The sequence below is a fragment of the Rhinopithecus roxellana genome, chromosome 18 (genome assembly GCF_007565055.1).
Source record: "Rhinopithecus roxellana isolate Shanxi Qingling chromosome 18, ASM756505v1, whole genome shotgun sequence".
NCBI classification, from domain to species: Eukaryota; Metazoa; Chordata; class Mammalia; order Primates; family Cercopithecidae; genus Rhinopithecus; species Rhinopithecus roxellana.
In genome coordinates, this window is record NC_044566.1 from 59,447,237 (window position 1) to 59,460,096 (window position 12,860).

At 41.6% G+C, this 12,860-nt stretch overlaps 1 protein-coding gene across 1 annotated transcript in view; it reads right to left on the reverse strand.

Annotated features, from left to right (window-relative positions):
• Positions 1 to 830: 830 nt before the first annotated feature.
• Positions 831 to 12,860, reverse strand: part of KL (klotho) — a 44,725-nt gene continuing 32,695 nt past the window's right edge. Inside the window, exons 2-5 of the mRNA XM_030922389.1 lie at positions 11,371 to 11,881; positions 10,356 to 10,624; positions 3,855 to 4,956; positions 831 to 3,102 (exon numbers count right to left, since the gene is read on the reverse strand). Of these exons, the coding sequence (XP_030778249.1) occupies positions 2,765 to 3,102; positions 3,855 to 4,956; positions 10,356 to 10,624; positions 11,371 to 11,881 (2,220 nt within the window). The 3' untranslated portion in view covers positions 831 to 2,764. The remainder of the gene's footprint in view (positions 3,103 to 3,854; positions 4,957 to 10,355; positions 10,625 to 11,370; positions 11,882 to 12,860) is intronic.

Here is a 12,860-nt window from a genome sequence, read left to right on the forward strand (position 1 = left end):
AGCCAACAGGACCCAGCTAGATTCTAATTGCTGACTGTGGAAGTCAAAGATAAAATGATGTGTCCCTAATGAAACTGGAAAACCGTCCTTCCAAACCAGGGCAAAATGAATGGGGGATAAAGGCCCACCTGGAATCAAAGGAATGCTGCAAATGCAGGGCGAATACAAGTGTGTAGGAAACAGCCCAGACACCTCGGGGAACCACAAGTTGGCCACTTAGCGCCCCTGTAGAATTGGCCCACAATGGAAGAAGAGGTGTAGGCAGTCTGGAGAATGGTTTCTGTATTATATGTACACCAGAATTCATGAGAGGAAAGCATCAGATAAGAAGACTCGAGTGGAAAGAACGCGGCGCCCTGAGACGCGGTGGAGGAAGGAGTGCACTTCGCCCCACGGGGCCAGGAAGTCCCCGCCTCCAGCGCCGCCGCCTAGCGGTCCCGGGGCTGACCCTAGAGGTGCCCTCCCTCCTTTCGTTCACCCCGAGCCACCTGCGAAGTTGTACCCGACTCAGAGTCAGCATGAGACGGGTATTAGAAGGTAGCTGGATGGTTCTCAGAGGTCGCTTCTCTTCGCTGCTTTGGCTTCTGTTTTGTCCTTTTCAGCTCTTGTGTATTTCGCTGTCTCATCTCTGAAATTCTCTCTGCTCCACACGTGGCCTAGCCTAGGTCAACCTCCCGCTACCATCTTCCAGCCGCCTGGGTCAGGCCCCTTGCAGTCACACCCATTTCTCCACTGCTCGCATCACATCTTATGTGGCTTAGTCAACTCAAGTTTTTTTAATTAAAAAAATAATTAGCTAGCAACCACTCATATGATTATGAAAGAAGGGAAAAAGTTGCAGGCAGATTTATTATTAATATAATACTTTATCAAACAGCAGAATTACTTCTCTTTGCAGTCAAGGAAATTAAAGTAAATGTGCAACACAATTATTTTTAAACAATATTCATCAACATTAATAAGAAACTAACAAACAGGAATGGTTAAATAAGTTGTGATACATTCCTCTGGTGGGATACTCAACAACTATTAAAAATCATGCTTTTGAAGACTAATAATGACAAAGGAAAGTTTCATAATAAAAATTAATAAAGATACTAACTATATACAATATGATCTATGTAAAATAAAATACATAGGAAATGTTAATAGTGGCTATTTCTGGCTTCTGAGATTATAGATAATTTTAGTTTTTCTTTGCATATAGTTTCTGTGTTTTAAAAGTTTTTACAATGAACATATATTACTCTTATAATCAGAAAAATATATACATAAAATAAACTTGATTCTCTAGCATCCAATTTTAATAAGTCCAGTTTAAAATGAATATCACCAAAAGCTTATCATTCATGAAAAAATCATACCACCTCTAAAGATGATATATTATACAGTACGGTATATTATTATACACTAGGACCCTGTGTCAGTGAGGTTAGTGATGCCTGTTATGACATTGGTTTATCTTGCCTGATACAATATTGACTTATCTATAAAAGAACTCCAGTGTGATACAGAGACTTCCCTGTCTGAAAATCAGCAAGACTTATTTAAGGGGCATTAAAGGATGAAACCTAATTAGCCCTTTCTAGATATCACTAGCATGTTTCAGTGTAAAAGTTCAAAGTAAAACTAGTTCAAAGCTACTTCCACAGAAGTAACAGCAAAAACATAAAATAGACCTCAGAGATCACAAAAACAAATCCGGTGTTATTCAGACCGGATTGCTTTTGAACCTATTAAGCATTTGTAAAACTATCAATTCAATGAATTACAGTACAGCTAAAGAATAGAAAGTAGTATCACTCTTCATAGAATGAGTGATTATTTCATCCTTGTTCTCTAGGGAAAGGTCATGTCATTCATCCCAAGGTCTACTCAAAAATGGTGTATAATCAAATTAATCATAACGTTGCACATAATAAGCACTTTTTCCTCCTTTCCTCCACCTAGAGTCACTGCGGTATACTGTATTTCACAAGTGCTTTATGCTTCCTGAAGAGCCCAATATCACAGAATGCATGTTTATTTTTCTGCAGATATTTATCAAAAGTTTCCTATGTGCAAGGCCCCCAACAAGGTACCAGTGAGACAAATCCCTCAGGTACCCAGGGTTAAGAGAGGGCCTCAAAAATCATATAAAATATACATTTCCATAATTTGCTAAGTTTGTCATTAACCAGATACATAAATTAATACTAGTATTTGATAGAAGCATTGCTTTCGAAAGGAACATTCCAGCCTAGGGCCCTCTGTCATCTCTCCTGTATCTGCCATCTTCTTTTTCACAGGAAACTAGATTTGACAGAGGGGGAGCCACTAGGCATTACTATGGCAGTTGAGAAATGGTTACTTGGTATGTAACTTTCTAGTCGAACTCTTGCAATTATTACTTCCAGAAAAACATTAAATTTAGAAGTGGGTGCAGATGAAAATATTCCTAATCTTGTCATTCAAATTTCTGCACAAACGTAGCATTGGTGTGGTTACTGTTTTTCATGCTTTTGCTAGTGTGTTACAGAAATTATAGTGCCTGTCAGTTTTTAATCACCTAAAAAGGAGAACAAATTCAGGCAGTATTCACATTATTCAATATTTTACGATCACCTATGCCCATTTCAAAACCTCTGTCATAAGCCACAAAAACGTTTTCTGGAAGTCAGATGTATGAAATGTACAGTTTCACAACACTTAGAGGTGCAAATGATTAACAGCTGATGTGTCTGCATAATTATTTCAAAACGAATGAATAGGAAAATGTTCAGAACTATTTGTAACGTCTTCTGCCTTTCTTCGAGTAGTAAAATATAAGGGAGAGAGAAACAATAAAAGCCAAAAATAGAAAAGCTATGAAAGCCACTAAAGGCTTTCGGGTGTGGAAAAAACTGCACTCAGTACACATGGTGAATTCTTCTGGACAAAATTTTTCCAGAGTTTCTGGGCCCGGGAAACCATTGCTGTCAATAATTTTCCTGTAATGTTTCATGGATGGCTTGGGCTCAAACTGATCTGCAGCAAAGCGATAGAGGCCAAACCTCGGGGCTGTGCGATCGTTAAACGAATAAGCAAAGTATCCGCAAAGATTGATACCATCCAGTATGTGGGCTGGAAAAACAAAAAGACAGAAGAGTAGTTATTACATACGTTGCACACAACACATCACTTTTTTTTTTTTTGAGATGAAGTGTCTGCCTGCCTCATCTTCCCAAAGTGCTGGGATTACAGGCGTGAGCCACCATGTCCGGCCTTTTTTTTTTTTGGAAATAGTGTCTTGCTCTGTCTCCCAGGCTGAAGTGCAGTGGTGTGATCATGACTCACTGCAGCTGGACCTCCAAGCTCAAGCAATCCTCCTGCCTCAGTGTCTCGAGTAGCTGGAACTACAGGCGTATGCCACCATACCCAGCTAATTTTTGTGATTTTTAGTAGAGACAAGGTCTCACTATGTTGCCCAGGTTGGTCTCAAACTTCTAGGCTCAAGCAATCCTCCCACCTTAGCCTCCCAAAATGCTGGGATTACAGGTGTGAGCCACCATGCCCAGTAAGGTTAAATCTTTATGTACTCCTTCATGTACATGAAACAGTTAAGACTGCCGTGGAGCCATCCAAGATGGAAGACAAGAATCTATGCTTGCATAGATCCAGAGTAGGGGCTAGGGATTTCTGGTCTTCCACTTTTAGCTATACTCCTTTATCCTTGGGAAAATGCTAGATATCTCTTGGACTGTTTCAGTGAGGCACAAAATGGATAGCCCTCCATTCCAAGGGTAACAGTGTGTGTTGATGTTGGAGATTTAATCAAGTGTCACGCCCTCTGGTGACATAACCTTCAGGAGATTGCCACAGCTGGGACTCCTTACCTTTGAGAGCTTCGTTTATGTAATTCTGCATATAATACACCCTCAGCTGGTCGTCCTCAGCATGCAGCCCATCGTCGATTCCGTTGGATATTATGTACATGGGGAGGTCTCCGTACTTGAACTTCAGCCAGTTCAGTACTTTGCGCAACCCCCAGGGCACCACTGCCACCTGACTGGGGGAGTTGAGCCACGTGATGTCAGTCATTTCTTGCACTTCTAGGTAATCATTGTATTTTATTGGATCTTCTTTTTCTGAGTCTACAAGGATGGTGGTATAATGGCTTAAAGCCAAAAAGTCAAAGGTACCCTGGATTAGCTTTTTTTCATCTTCAGTGAAATAAGGAAGAAGAAAATTGTTTCTTTGGTTCAGCCAGTCCCTCATCACCCATGGATAATCTCCAGAGCCGAAAATCGGCTCAGCCAGCCAGCCAATGTCAAATTCCAAAACTCTCTCGGCCACTTCTTTGTCCTTTTGGGAGAAAGGGCAGGCAGGTTCTATCCAATCAGCCTGCAAGGCTATGGATATTTTCCCATTCTGAGCATGCCTAAACTTTTCATTATACACATGCCAAGCCAGGGCATGGGCCTTCAGGAGGTTGTGGCCGGCACTGTATGTCATGTTCCTTGTATACGGCTCATTCATCGTTATCCAAAGCTTGACGTGACCGCCGAGCTCTTGAAAGCACAGTCGGGCATACTCCGCAAAGGCCAGGGCAGTGTAGGGGTTCTCCCAGGCACCCTGCCTGGCCAGGAGGCGCGGCAGTCCTTGGTTCGGGGCCACAGGCTGCCACAGGGCCACCACCGGGGTGATGTTGACACGGACAAGCTCGCTGACCATGCAGCGATAGTACTGTAGGATGGTGTGGTTTACCTGGGACTGGTTACCCAGAGGGAGAATCAGGGCCCAGTCCAGGGAGAAGCGGAAATGCGTAACGTGCATTTCCTGGAGTAAAGTGATCTGGGGCTGGATGGCGGCAAAGTCAACACAATAGGATTTCCTCTTCTTGGTCACAACCCCATCCACTTTAATAAGCCTTTTACTGTGGTGGACATCCCACAGGTAAACATTCAGGTCGGTAAACTGAGACAGAGTGGTGTCTACCTGCAAAGGGCAGAGTAAACATGAGCGTCACCTGGACAGTCCTGAGGAAGTAACTCAATGCAATTATTTTGGCAAAACTAGCCAGGAATATCAGCAAAAATAGAAGCCTTTCTAGCTGAGAATGTGACCTGTTTTTCATCAGTTGTCAGCTCCTGAGGAAGACAATATTCCACTTTCTCATATGCACACTCACTTTACCCGTAGTTCTAACTCTTAAACTGTTTCTTTAATGTTACCCCCAAAAGTCTGGATTTGGTCACTTCAGATGACAAACGCTAATGAGTCTTGCACACTGCTGGTCAGTGTTATGTAAGCAGAGTATTTTTGGGTGTTTTTCTTTTAATATAAGAAATCACTAATGGCATGAGACTTTCAAATAAAAAAAAAAACTAGTTGAAAAAAAGAAAAAGTTTAAAATGTGAGTGAGTTAGCCAGGTGCGGTGGCTCATGCCTATAATCCCAGCACTTTGGGAAGCCAAGGTGGGAGAATCACTTGAGGCCAGGAGTTGGAGACCAGCTGGGGCAACATGTCAAAATCCCGTCTTAGCCTGGCATGGTGGCACGGGCCTGCAGTCCTAGTTACTCAGGAGGTTGAGGTGGGAGGATAACCTAAGCCTGGGAGGTCAGGACTGCAGTAACTCATGATCACATCACTCTATATCAGCCTCAGTGACGGAGCAAGACCTTCTCTCAAAAAAAAAAAAAAAAAAAAAAAAAAGCAAAATCAAATTTAAAAAACTGAGTAAGTTAAGTAAGAAAATGAAAAGATATTTATAATTAAATTGTGCTTAAAATTACGCTCTAAATTGAGGTTTGCTATAGGGAGAGGGAGTGCTGAATAAACATAACTCTTACCTTTTGTTGGGTTTAGGGTCAGTGACAGAATCTAATAAATTCAATCTGACTGATGGTAGAAAGTCCAAGAGAAAGGCCAGGTGCGGTGGCTCATGCCTGTAATCCCAGCACTTTGCAGGGCTGAGGCGGGCAGATCACGAGGTCAGGAGTTTGAGACCAGCCTGACCAATATAGTGAAACCCCATCTGTACCAAAAATACAAAAAGTAGCTGGGCATGGTGGTGCACACCTGTAATCCCAGCTACTCAGGAGGTTGAGGCAGGAGAATCACTTGAACCCAGGAGGCAGAGGTTGCAGTGAGCTGGTATCATGCCACTGCATTCCAGCCTGGGTGACAGAATGAGACTCCATCTCAGAAAAAAAAGAAAGAAAGAAAGAAAGAGAGAGAGAGAAAAAAAAGAAAAAGAACAGAAAGTCCAAGGGAGAACGTGGAAGGAAAGAACAATATTGTCATCCACCCATAGGGGAATTTTTAACATGGTTAAAAAATTTTTCTAAATTCTTCTTCTGTAACAATGATGACAATTATAGTTCTCAATCATATATTATAAAATCCTCCCAAATAAAAATACGCATTTAGGAAGAGTTAGCAAATTATAAAATCAAAATCACAAAATCATTCCTTTTTGTGGAGGGAACGCAAACTGAAAAATCCATCTGGAAGAACTGCACCCTAAGCCCGTGTTCCCCTCTGAAATAATCCTGTTAGAACAGGTTCCTTGGTCTGATGCCCTGTATAAAAGCAAGGGTCACAAACCGTAGCAGAGTTTTTGTTGCATTTTACGGGCCTGTTGCAAATGCACTGCTATTTCTCTGGAGAGGTAAGTGTGTTTATAAAGAAAAGTCATTAAAAACAGCATGTCAAAGGGAAATTGCCTTTTCTGGAGAACCGTCCCTTGCAGAACACTCACGCATGAACTTCCCCTAATGCTGTGGGAATACTGTCAGAAGTATTTTTCCACTGTGATGCACCCCACAAATCATGTTTCCTCAGCTTTGAAGGAGAGAATATTTGCACGCTCTTTTGAAGTGTTCAGAGTTTGAAGGAATTTTTCGGATTATTTTTATAGAGCTCTGAGTTGACTAAACTCATAACTTTTTTTTATGGTGATTGTTCCAAAACAACAGATTTATTCAGTCCATCTGAAAACAAATATGAAAGACTACGATAGCATTTCTGGAGGAAAAAAAAATGTTTCTTGAAAATACAGGACAGGCCAGGCGCGGTGGCTCACGCCTGTAATCCCAACACTTTGGGAGGCCGAGGCGGGTGGATCACGCGATCAGAAGATCAAGACCATCCTGGCTAACACGGTGAAACCCTGTTTCTACCAAAAATACAAAAAATTAGCCGGGCGTGGTGGCGATCGCCTATAGTCCCAGCTACTCAGGAGGCTGAGGCAGGAGAATGGCGTGACCTCAGGCGGCGGAGCTTGCAGTGAGCTGAGATCGCGTCACTGCCCTCCAGCCTGGGCGACAGAGTCTGTCTCAAAAAAAAAAAAAAAGAAAGAAAGAAAGAAAAAGAAAATACAGGACATTTGAGGCAAAATTCCACCTAATCTCCATTAATTTGTTAACTTAGGTTTTACTAAAAAATAAAATAGTGAAGTTGGACCTTTCAGAAGGAATGGCTATAAAACATGTATTTAGTATGTTATGGGAGAAAGTTTCTCCTCACAGGGACCAATGTTAAAGAGGCTCTATGTCCTCAGTACATAGTGAGTTCGATATTTATATTAACTATGAGCATCCGTGGTTATGGGAAAACAAACCTCTCAGCCGAGAAAGGAGGTCCAAGTAAAGTGACAATCCACGTGAATGAGCCTAAGGTCAGGGTTGTGTGCTTCTTAGGACATTATTTTTCAAGTTGTTCAGGTGAAATGTATGCCTCAAACACTGCAAGTTTCAAATACTAGCCAGGAGGGAAAAGATGAAGTTCAGTGGTTTAAAAATCACTTCTCAGGATTTTAATATAATGTCTTAAAGCTGCAGAGTACTGTTTGTAAGTGAAAACACACACACCTCAGAACTGACATACAAAGAACTTATTTTGACTATGTCAGTTAGGTTGACATACTCAACCTGTGTCCAGTTAGCTTGAGAAGGGTACTGTCAATATAACACAAAGCCTGAGATGAAAACCAGAAGAAGAAAATAGCAGTTGCAGCCTTTCCCCACCAGAGAGCTTCCAGAGAAGCCTCCATCTGCTGTGGATTTGACAGTGACTTAATTTTGTGTTTGTTGAGTTCTGCACAGGAGGAGACTCTGCCAGGAGCAGGGGTGCGGTCCCCAAGTTGATGAGGAAAAAAGGACAGTGTGATCTGAGAGCGAGACCACTGGGGCCAATTAGTGGCTGACCTTAGGTCAGATTCTAAAACAATAGCTTCTAGAGTGTAGTAGGAAAAGGAATTATCTCCCATCTCCCTTGCTATTCACTGCTATACTTACTGCTTCTGACCAGCGTTTCTCTTATCCCTCAAGGAAATAGGATGTACCCTTAAGACTTTCTCACTACTTAACAATTCCCAAAGCCAGCACACAGCCCCCGGATGAGGAAACAAGCAGGAGAAGTAGGGCTCCCTCCGACACCCCCACTCTTGTTCTGCATTCGTTCCCACAATCTGCACAGCAATGCTGGCTGGGAGATTGTGCCGCATACAAAGGACTGAATCTGCCAGACGCAGGCTGCTATCAGAGATCCGTGCTCAGCAGGGAGCAGGCAAGAGATAGCACAAGGACCAGGGACCATCCGATCTATCCCCAGTCCCAGTAAAGAGGAGGAGGAAGGAGGACTGCGGAGGTCTTCTTTCCTTTCTCCTTCTCCCCTTCTTCCTCAACAGCCTCACTTCTCCCACCTCAGATCCTCTCTGAATCCCACAGTGGAATCTACTCTGAGGAGGGAAATTAGGATAAGGAGATTTCAAATAGCAGGGCGCTTGGAGAGAAGGAGAGAGTCGGAGCAGGGCAGAAAATTACACACTATACAGGAGGGAGCTCAGAAGCCTTTCTCCTGGGCTCACATATCCTGGCATAAAAGATGATACATCCAGTCTTTTTTTTTTTTTCAGCCACGAAGTCTGGCTCTGTGACCCAGGCTGGAGTGCAGTGGTGCGATCTCCGCTCACTGAAAGCTCCGCCTCCCGGGTTCACACCATTCTCCTGCCTCAGCCTCCCGAGTAGCTGAGACTACAGGCGCCCGCCACCGCACCTGGCTAATTTTTTGTATTTTTAGTAGAGACAGAGTTTCACCATATTAGCAAGGATGGTCTCGATCTCCTGATGTGATCTACCCGCCTCGGCCTCCCAAAGTGCTGGGATTACAGGTGTGAGCCAGTCATCTTTTAAATGGAAGGTGAGGGTTTAAGTCTGAGACTGCCTGTAAAATGAACTGGATGCTCTGAAAAAGAAGAATAATCCCAACCAGCAAAAAATGTATTAAGGATAGTGTTAATTTATTTCCTTATAAATAAAAGATTTCAATTTGATATTTACAAGAAAACAGCAAACCATTTCACATTCTTCCAAGCGTTTCCTTTCAAGCTGTGATTTGCAGAACCAATGAATTGGCTACCATAACCCAAACATGTCAAAGCCAACTGCTTGTCTATGGACACTGAACTCTGTCCCTGTGTTGAGGGCTATTTTCACACTTAGGACTCTATCAGCAGCAATCCCCCAGCCCCACCCTTGTTACTTACCACCATACCCGCTTCACTCCATTGCATCATTTGTGCATACATTGTTTTCTCTCAGTAGATTCCTTTGCTCCTTTGAATGCAAAGGTTGCCCTTACTCGTCTCAGTGTACCCTCTACCTGCACTCCCCTTAACCAAGCGACCCAAGCAACTAACACAAGGCTTTGGAGACACTAGACATCCAATAAGTGCTTACTAGAGTATCCAATCAAATGCTGGAAAACAAATCCCTTCAAAATTTGAGAAATTTAAAAGAATGTTAAGGGCTTACTGCTGAGAAGATGCTCAATAAATATTGGTTGATCATTTTGAAGAAATTTCATATCATTTCAATGACTATTGCTAAAAAAGACATTCTGACTAGTGAATCACTGGATCTAGGGTTTACTTTCTTAGGGTATCTCTGCACATTTGTGGAGCCCACAGTTGTGCCTCTGGAGGAGTCTGCCTAATGTTCCTGCCTCAGTCTCAGCAGCACCACTGAAACTCAGAGGCTCTGGAGTTCTATGTTAGATCCTGTTCATGAAAAAACTCAACTGCCTTAAAAAGGATCAAAAACCACAGGGTGAAAAGAGAGTGTTTTATCTTTTCACTGTCTTAATCTGATCTGAAATATTGATATGTTTTAAGTTTATTTCTCTTTGCATCTAACATAAACAAGATGAAGATGGGAAGATTTCTGGAGAGCAGGGTGCAACACTCCAAATTGTATCCTTAGTGTGCTCATAAGGAATTGTTTTTGGCTCAAAGAACGGACAATGTGCCATGACAACCAGCCTAAGAAGGAAGCACTACTTACTAGTGATAGGGCTTGGTGAGACTGCTGATAGGTTTTGCCAGCTGACTTACTTGAATGTAGTTGTCAACAATTCCCCAAGCAAAGTCACAGGGAAATGTCCCTTCTAGGGGCTGATTTTCAGGTAAAGGAGGGAAGCCATTTTTCTCTATCAGCTTTTGGTAGAACAAGGCTGAAGACTTTGGCAACAACGTCTTTTCTTGGCTTAGAAAGTCGACATAGAAGAGTCCACGCCTGATGCTGTAACCTCTGTGCCACTCGAAACCGTCCATGAGGGACCACGCGGTGTACCCGATGACATCCACCCCATCTAGCTTGATGGCTGCAAAGGGAAGAGGGGACAAGAGCAACACGACCCTTCACTGGGCACTTGCATTATGATTCAAGAGCACCTGAGCGTTCTCCTACTTAAACAAAGTGTAATGTTTCTTGTTTGGTAAGCCAATGATTTCTCTTCTTGACAAAAGACTCTATCAAACCTATATAACTCTACAAATAAATGCCCTCAAATTAGGCCTATCAATATTTTTTTTTGGATTTCTGAGCACCTCAACAGAATAGTTCCTTATTTATAATACATGTTCTATAGGGCTGGAAAGATGTCTTGTACCACTTTCCATCCTAGACACCCAGCATTGTGTCTGATGCAATAAATAAATAAATGAAGGCTTTAAAAGCATGATCTATTTAAACTGTTTTCTCTAGGAAACATGGACATTCCTTTTCCTTTAAAGTGTTTTATTCAACCAAAATAACAAGAACTGAAAAACATGTGCAGAGAGCTAGATATCCTGGGATTTATGTTCAATTTAATCTAAAAATCTAGATGAGTAACTCTGCAAGTAATTACAAATATTATAACCCAGTTTCTCATTTACAAATGGGTTTTTAAAAATTAATTCAAGTTCCTCAAGACCCCAAATGAGAAAGGTGTTACATGAATGCATTCCTACTATTGCCAAATTGAATGTCTCCATTAGGATTTAAAAATATAAATTCACATAGTTCATGTTAGAGATTTTTCCAGAAGACTTTGGCAGGAAATGAGAACTTTACCCAAAATCATACCTTTTAAGGTTTCCATGATGAACTTTTTGAGGTAATACATATATTTGGCATCATCTCTCTTAGTGGTCCCTGAGACAAACCAGCCATTTTCCACAATAAATATTTGAGGATGGTTATATTCAAGGTCAATCCAGGAAAGCAGTTGTCTCAGGCTGGGAGATTCTAATTGGCGGAATTTCATGTGAGGGTCCAAAAGTTGAAAACTCAAGGTTGGGCCAAAGGAAAGAGCAAAAAAGTCAGCAGTTCCTTTGATGAACTTTTTCTCAGATTCAGTAAAATCAGGCAGAAGAGACGAAAGGTTATTCTTCATGCTCTCGGGATAGTCACCATCGATAAATACGGGTTTGGCAAACCAGCCTAGTACAAAGTCCAGAGATTTTTGACATTCTTTGATGCTATGGTCGGTCATTCTTCGAGGATTGATCCAGTGAGAGCTTAGGGCGATGGACACCTGGCCTCCCTGAGTGGGACGGAAAGAAGTATTGTAGAGATGCCAGACTTTGGCATGAGCCTATGAAAAGAAAAGCCATGGTGAATTTATCTCTAGTTGTGAGGAGAAATGCAATATAACACTTGAATCCCCAACTCAAATTATAGGTTTCTCATCAAGCCTAACTTAATGACTAATAATGTAAAAATCAGCTGGAACCAATAAATTAATTCAAAGGTAGGTCACCCCACAGTGAGGTGCTACCAGGACTAGAGTTATTTCCATTGATTTTTAGCAGTCAGTGGAAAAATGTAAATTCCTTGGGTTGAGTGTGTGTTATCCGCATTTTGAAAAGCTAATGAAATAAAAGAATTTGTTATAATATCTTACTATTTAATTGACTTTGGATTATGTACTTTTTAATTTACGGGTTTTGTGAAAAGAACCAATGCTACATCTGTGATCACACCAGGAATTTCTAAATAGGATTATATTTTTTATCCTGAAACTGGGAGTTTTCAAAATGACTCAGGTCATTGGAGTTAATTTACTGTTTCAGAGTCATCTCTCATAGCTAAAATTCTAACAAGCAATCTTCATTCTTCCCTAAGAAGAATCAGTACAATAAATTAGAGAACCCACTCCAGTATCTAACCTTGGCCTACCCTCCAGAACTCTGGGACAGTTCTGGTTTCCCACAGACCCGGGGTGCAAGGTACAAGCCAAGAGCAAAAAACAGCAAAATACAGCTGCAAGGAGATCAGATGTCCATTGTTAGCATGCAGCAGGAGTTTCGTACAGCAATGAAAAGGGCTTTGCATCCATAAAACCAACTTTATACTCCCATAAATTCTTACTGACTTCTAATATATTATTTTCATTTGTTTCCTTTTTATCTACAAAGAAGAGTGCAAATTGTAGGGGTTTTTTCTCCCCTACTTGAAGTGAGTTTCTCTTTCCCTTTGAATTCCTTGATTTACTCTCCCTATTTTCCTACAAATACAAGTGTTGTTTATCAGCCTTTATTCCCCTAACATATCCTCTTTGAAAACTCCATTCT